The 8,070-nt window shown below is 39.6% G+C and overlaps 1 protein-coding gene across 11 annotated transcripts in view; it reads left to right on the top strand.

Moving 5' to 3' along the window:
* Positions 1-3,266: 3,266 nt before the first annotated feature.
* Positions 3,267-8,070, top strand: part of TNIK (TRAF2 and NCK interacting kinase) — a 179,703-nt gene continuing 174,899 nt past the window's right edge. For 7 of the 11 annotated variants that reach the window (XM_072408106.1, XM_072408103.1, XM_072408108.1 and 4 more), the window contains exon 1: positions 3,267-3,499. In XM_072408106.1, coding sequence (XP_072264207.1) covers positions 3,443-3,499 — 57 coding nt within the window. In that variant the 5' untranslated portion in view covers positions 3,267-3,442. The remainder of the gene's footprint in view (positions 3,500-8,070) is intronic. The other 4 variants (XM_072408110.1, XM_072408111.1, XM_072408109.1 and 1 more) reach the window with 2 other exon arrangements.

Here is an 8,070-nt window from a genome sequence, read left to right as displayed (position 1 = left end):
AGGCTGAAGAGCCGCATGCGGCTCCGGAGCCGCAGGTTGCAGACCCCTGGCCTAAAGGATACAGTCAACTGCTCTTATGGGCTTTAACTTACTGACCATTTTATTGTTTGTTGATCCATTGTAAAATATTTTGGCATTTTCTAAATACCCACATTTGCATAGGTTAAGTGTAATTCTGTTAACTTTCACAATTTCTAAATCTGCATCTGCATAAATGTAGATTAACATATTATAACAATCTAATAAACCTAATCTGGCCCAATAGGTATACTACAAAAACTAATTAAAAGATCCCTAAAAACAATTATATGAAATGTAATTATTGATTATTCTGCACCTTTTTACTCATAACTGCATCTGATATACCTTTTACTACTGGAAGTTAAAGGGTCAGTCATTTTATGTTGCTATAATGTAAATGTACTGTTAATAGGCCTTAAAAATGGTGTAAATGTTTTTGCAGTAGTCTTCCAAATCAAAGTTTTTGGGGCTGCATATCAGTACATTGTTAAATAAGACTGTAAACTCTTGGCCCCAATCTCAGTTTAAGATGGTATGACATTTTTGGTATTGACAAGGTGTGTATGGATAAGGCTATTGGTTGCATCAACTTTATGTTTAAGGTCATAGGCTAAAGATAAAATATAAATCTAAAATTCAAAAGTTGGAAACTACTTTTCTTTGCATTTTCTGTGTTGTGGAAGCCCCAAGCATCCTTTTAGCTCTTTAAATATGCAACATCTGACAACTAAAGTTATAGCAGAAGTTTGTCAAAAAGTTATTTAAATATTTGTGTATCTTACCCAACAGTAAATTCACTTTTACTAGTTCCTCCATAGATGATTGTAGTCGCAGCCACTTTGGAGTAATTCATCTACAAAAGTTGAAGCTGAACCTTCTCAGTTTTTCTATCACTTTCTGTCTGTAGTTCAGCTCGCCCCTACCAAAAGTTAGTTGTCAGCCTTCCTGTGATCTCCAGATTTTGGGTTCTCAAGAGCAGAGTGCTAAGACTTAACTAAAACAACTTCATTACCTCTATATTAAACTGTAAGTATAAATTTCTCACTTCAAACACAGGGATCAGTGATGAATTGTCTGAATGACAATAGTCTGGCCAAAATCGGGTTATGTCTGGTTAAGGTTAAAAAAAAACTTTAGTCTTTACATTTTTATATACGTGTACCATTAATGTCCTTTGGGAATATTTTTTTTTTTTTAATCCTTACTTTTTTAGAAGTATTTAGGCTAGTCACAGAAAACCTCATGGTTCTTTTCACCTTTTCTCTGGGCAATTTCCACCACCACTAGCAGTGTAATTCACCCCTTGGAAGAGGTCACAGGCTTTCTCAACCTGCTGGCATGTTGCTTCAGGGCAACAATATTTATGCAAACAGGCATATGAAGGGTGGACGTAAACATGGTCCAGCCTGTGATATTTCTTTCGCTGTCCCTCAGCACCCCCACACCTATGTTGGCATAATCTGGTACATAGGGACCTCAGTGAGAAAGTGACTCCTAGCCATGCTACCAGAGAGGTAAATAATTGTCTGAGTGAATATATATAAATATATATATATATATATATATACAGGTTGACATTCAAAAATTCGGCCATTGATAATCTGGTTCCTTCAGATTTTCGGCATGGATTTCAGAGCGCATTTTTAAATTTACACTGTTTTGTGGAGGTGCTGTTTATGTTTTGATGGCACTGTACTCCAGAATCAGCTGTTGGGTCTTGCTTGCACGTTCTTTCCTGCTCATTCCTTTTTATTTATTTGCTGCTGTATAGCCCCATTATGGATTCAGCATCCATTTAAAGGATCATACAGGTAGTCATTTTTTGTTAAATATATACAGAATATATAACAATAAAAAATCAAGTATTTACGAAAATCCGGCATTCCTCAGGTCCAGAGGTTGGTGGATTTTTGAATGTCAACCTGTATATAGATTGTGTCTGAATGTTTTTATGTATATTTAGTGTGTAAAGTGTGTGTGTATATATGTGTACCTAGTGTATATGTATGCAGTGTGTGCGCATGATGTGTTCCAGTAATAAAGGGTTAGTAGTAAAATGCATCAGGGGTTGATGTGTATTGGGCTGTATATACTCCTTAACTCTGCGCTATATATGTTACATACAACTCACTTCACTATGTATGCTACCCTACATCATTAGTAGGAAGAATATCCCTAACATTGGTGTCACAGGGAAAAAAGCCTACATCAGGGGTCAGTAGAAAAATGTCTGTTACATTGGGGGTCAGTGGCAGATGTGTCTCTTACATTGGGGTCACTGAGAAGAAGTCCCCTTCCATTAGAGGTCAGTTGGAAGAAGGCTGCTTACATAGAGGGTCAGGGGGGAGAATGCACCTCACATTGGGGGTCACTGGGAAGAATATCCCTTACATAGGAAGTCAGTGGGGAGAATGTCCCTTACATAGGGAGTCAGTGGGGAGAATGTCCCTTACATAGAGAGTCAGTGGGGAGAATGTCCCTCACATTGGGAGTCACTGGGAAGAGAATGTCCCTTACATAGAGAGTCAGTGGGGAGAATGTCCCTCACATTGGGAGTCACTGGGAAGAATGCTCCTTACATGGGGGTCAGTGTGGATAATGTCCCTCACATTGGGGGTCACTGGTAAGAGTGCCCCTTACATGGGGGTCAGTGGGGATAATGCCACTTTGTGTGAATCCCTCTAACATTGAGGGCTATTGGAGCCCCTTACATATAGGTTGGTGGGGAGAATTCCTAGGATGGTGGTCAATGAGTAGAAATCACAATACATTCCTAGTCAGTGTTAATAGTGCCATTGATGTTGTGGGTCAATGGGAAAGAAAGTCTTTTGTATTGAGGGTCACTGGGAAAATGTCCCTCACATAGGGGGTGTGGGAAGTAAATGCCCCTTTCTTGGGGGTAATAAAGTCAGTGAAAAGAAAGCAATGGAGACGATTAGCTGCTTATTTAATAAAGGTGATATGTGATGTGCAGGCACTGTCACCCCTGTGCTGTGTGTTTATGTCACATTTCAGTCATACATGTACCGGCTGCCATGGAGACATGTAATGACCGCCCATAGGTAGCATGCTCAAGTAATGACAGTGAATGTGTCAGGGGAAGGTGCATTATCATGGCACGGCTTTTGTCCGCAGCCCTCCTCCAATCTATCCATTATTAGGAAGCAATGAAAGGAAAAGGCCGGCTCTGCAACATTTCTCATGAGGGACACACCTCCCCGTGTCTGGTTCCTCCCAGGAAGCTGTGACAGGCTTTTCTCCTCAGCTCTCCATCCGAGCAGTGTGTATTGCGGAGTCCCAGCATGCCCCATATTCCCCCCTGCTCATAGAGCCGCACCGCCAGGCGCACCCCTCCCCGGCTCACACAGCTGCACGTTGGGATAAGTAGCCCGGCGAGGGGCGCTAGCAGAGACAAGGAAACATGGCGAGCGACTCCCCGGCTCGCAGCCTGGATGAGATAGACCTGTCTGCACTGAGGGTAAGGACTGTCCTAGCAGGTTCATGGACCATTGCAATGTTATCTGGCTCCATCATTATGGAACAATTCTCTACTTGTTCCTGCCTTAGGAATGCATGGCTTTTCTGCACTGCCATTCATATATATGTGTAGACTTGTCTCCATAGTAAAATAGCAATGTAGCTTTGTCAGGGTGCTGCACACATTGCCCTTCCATCAATGTGCCTATAGGTGAGGCAGCATGTCTGCAGTGTGAATCCTCCATCCTTCTTTGTATGGCACAAGACTCCAGAGGATTGCTCATTTCATATCTAGGGCCCCATGCTTCATTGTGAATGCAATGGATCAGTGTCTTGCCATGGAGAGAATGTAGCTTGCATTCCATGGCCAGTGCCTGCCTGCCCCTGAGACAATGAGGATGATGGCATAGTAACCAGACATTTATGTATTGCCCTGAGGTCACAGGGCTGCTGTGATAACACACTAATACACACATGACATTTTCTGATCCTTTTATATAAGCCCAGCCTTTCCTCTTTCCATCTAGCGTGCCATCCATTGTTACTAAGTGGATGCCATGTTCATTTTTCCTGCCATGCATAGGAGGATGCATGCACAAATGCTGCTCTGTATTTATTCTTCAGATGCTGCTGATGGGCGTCAGTGAATTTCCAAGTGTCTTAACCTCATGGCTCCCTAAAATGACCTATGCTAATGAGATTGCAGTAGTGGCTTGTATGTCATACTCACATGGCCTGGAAAAAAAGCCTCTTTGTATTTCTTGATATGTCATACAGGCGGTGAGATTAAACATGGACATGGCTTGTCAGATTGCTTGAATGAGAGATTTATCTCCGCTCCATTGCACAGGCTCTTTTGGCAATCTTCATGTAGAAGCTTTTAGTGGAAATCCAGTGAATATGTTGATTTAACATTTCAGGGGGAATATTTTAAACTGTATTTCTAGAGATTAATTTATGTACAGTATCTAATGGAGGAATATGTGATTCTGTTCTTTGTGTCACACATGTAAGGGTTCAGGAGATAGCTGGGTATACCGTGCATATCTAGGAAGATCTTTGCAGCCCTCCAAGACATTTCATGATATCATGTTGGTGATGGATGGCTGCAGCCAATTTTCATGTTTACGCTGAAGAACCTAAAAGAATTTATGGCCATTGTAGAAGGTCAGAAACTGTAGTGATGCATTGATGGCTTCCAGTCATTTCACAGTGTCTGAACCAGGATCAATAGTGTATTTGCTGCCTGAACTGAAAATAAAGACGTGCTTGGAGTTTTCCTGTATTGCCTTTTATTGGATCAGTTTGCCTTGAGGTTTTTATTGAGGATCAAATGTACAGCAGATAGGCAGAAAAAATCCCTGGGTGCCGACCTACACACCGACATCTAGGAGATGATGGGAGTTCATATGGAAATACTGGAGAGAAGACATTGTAATGGTAGTCCATACTAACCAATTAGATGACTGCTAACCTAGGCTCTTCTAAATAAATATGAAAGCTAACTGGTTTAGAGGGCTCATAAATTATTTGATTGCACTAGTGTATGTAAATGCAGCCCAGTGATTTATGTTTTGTTTACATGAACCAGGCATTTCAACTCTCTTAGAGTAATAAAGTAAATAAACCTATGATTAAATGTTGACCTCAATTTGTTTTAAGAGTTTTGCACAGGTGGATTTAAAATTTTTAGAAAATAAATTGCTGCAGGTAATCAAAAACCTAGACATTTAACCATGTGATCTCTGCTGAACAGACTGATTGGCCATCCTGAACTCCAATCTTCTTTGACAGTAAAGATCACATGACTACATTTTAGGTATGCAAGCAGTGCCAGAGAAATCTGTTAGCAGCCTTTTCTCCAGGAAACATTTAAACAATTATAATATACCTAATTTATCCATTAAAGAAATTTTATTATACCTAATTTATCTATCACAACAAGATCATTAATAAAAGATTGCATTAACATTTGAATAGAAGTCCACTTTGACTAGGAATTTAGGGAATTAAACCCTGGGACCATTAAACAGGTAGTTTTCTTTTTGTAAGGTTGTCTCCACTCTATATTGTATTGAAACTGCTTCAGGGTGTAAGAAATGGTGATCCGTCTGTAACTTACCAAAACTATACACCTTTGGGTATGACACCTTTGGCTAATTGCAGCCAGCTTTCACCATTGCTAGTTGTGCCCACCCCAGACTCCTGTGTAAACTTTGTGTCCATTACGCTAAAAGATCTCTAACAGACAATGATGTACAAGAGAGAGGGGGCCATGGAGGTTGGCCACCATTACCAGTCTTCTGGGTTCTGAGTGACTTTGCAAGAATCAGGAATTTTTTATAAAGCCCAGATTGCATTTTTCTAACCCCAGATTTACTTTAATCAGGGCTGTCAATTACTTGGAAAATTTCACAAATTACATTTAACCTGCTGGCTTAATACTTCTAGGACATATTGTGCTTCTTGGCATTGGAAATCAGTGATTTGGAACACGTAGTCTTGCATAACTATAGTCAGAGAAAATCTGGGAACTGTGTTATTTGTTTTCAACACAAAAATGTTTCTGACCAAAATTTGTATTATGTTTCATGTTTTTTTTCCTTTTGTGTTTATTTACTCAACATAAATTATAAATAACATTGGATATTATAAGCAAATGGGAACCTTTGGCATGACTGTCATAACAAAAAATCTATAAGGATAATTTCAGTCTGATCTGGTTTACTGCACCCCCAACCACTCCTGTTCACCATTTTGTTGCATTTACATTTTGCAGCATGGTTTCTGGAAACGTTATGTTGCTACAGGCCTCATTGATTGTTTTCCTCCTCTGGAGAAAGAACTCCACCACAAACACAAAGGCAGCTCATACAAACGTCCTGCTGTGTGCTTTGCAGCTCCTAGGCAGCAGTTTGCCATGAAACTGGGAGCTTCTAACCACACAGATTTATATAGCAGCTCAGAATATATCCCTGAAATGGGGCGCCTCTTACTTGCAGTACATGCTTTGTTCCTGATATGTCATAATAATAGATATTAATCTTTAGTCATAGAATGAAACAAATGTGTATAGGTCAGTGATACAAAACATATGTATTGTGAACCTTGTATGTACATGTTCCCTGCAAAACATAATTGTTTTTTTTAGGGCCGATTGACACCTGTCCCTTGATTTGTTCCCCCAACTTCTAGATTGTAAGCTCTTCTAGGCAGGATCCTCCCCTCCTCCAGTGTCACTGTCTGTACCTGGCTGTTATTTGCAACCCCTATTTAATGTACAGCATTGTGTAATATGTTGGCGCTATATAAATCCTGTATATTTATAATAATATTTTATATGTTGTAGGTTGATGCAGGTTTCAGTATGCATTGTAATGCACTTTGCATTGATCATCAACACACACAATAAGTATAAACATATACCACCAGTACATGTGATCACAAGTAACATTCTTTTCTAGTGTATTTAAGCATTCATAAGTGTTATCAGTGCTATCAGTCTAACACTGAACATGCTTACAGGTTGGGGCAGAGAATGACATAAGTTTACCTTATTTCTTGTTCTGCTGAGAGAGGAATGCTCCATGATAGCATTAGATACCAGTTAAAACCTGATAATTGTTATGTGTCTTCTGTAATTTGTTCATTACCAAAAAAAAAATATATATATATAGGGGAAAATGGAGCTTTAACAGCTGAATATTCTGTAGAGAGGTGTAGGAGCTGGTGATGGTTTCTATCAGAGGAGGCCAATTCTGACTGTAGGTAAGGGATTAGAAACTTGTAGGTGGCTAGGTTTACAACAGCAGCAGGATGATAACATTTCCTCCAATCCTGAGGACCAGGAGCTGGGCCTTGTTTTCTAGAAAGGTACGGGAAGTAGTGTTATCAGTTGGGTTGTGTTGAAATCAAGAGGTTTATTGCAATGCAGGAAATAATTAGGATTTGTAGTAAACATTGCATCCTTAAATTTTAATATTTACATGGAGTTCATATTTCATATTTTATTTTAAAACCCATTGACTGTATTACTTTATCTGCTAAACAAAGTATAGCCTGGCTATAAAATGATTCAGTTGAACCTGTTTTTCCAAAATCTGTAGCTTAGCAGTGTTACAGTAAATATATATTATTTGTACAAAATGTGTAAATGCCTAGAGAGCCCCTGATTGCATGCTGGCAACCAATGCAGATCTCATCTGTCTGTGCGCCCAGGCATGCCCAGTCCTTCCATGCAGTAAATATTAGGGTGCAAAGATTGCTTTGAATACATATTTAAACATGCCAAATTAGCTTCCATTAGAAGTGCTCGTATTTAGGGACTTTTGAGGTGTCCAATAAAGACCCCTGTTATTTATCCCTGTACTGAAGTGCAGGTGCCTAGGGGTGTCTGCAAATACCTTGTTTCAAACTACAGAGCACTTGGGCCTGTGAACCCTGTATGCAAGTATGAATTTTCAAGCCGGAAAGACTGGAATATTCTGTGTGTGTGTGTGTGTGTGTGTGTGTGTATGTATATATGTGTATATATATATATATATATATGTGTATATATATATATATATATAT

Source organism: Pyxicephalus adspersus, chromosome 4 (assembly GCF_032062135.1).
Source record: "Pyxicephalus adspersus chromosome 4, UCB_Pads_2.0, whole genome shotgun sequence".
Taxonomy (NCBI): Eukaryota; Metazoa; Chordata; class Amphibia; order Anura; family Pyxicephalidae; genus Pyxicephalus; species Pyxicephalus adspersus.
The sequence above is the reverse complement of the archived record's forward strand: the minus strand, read 5'-3'. Positions and strand labels throughout refer to the sequence as shown.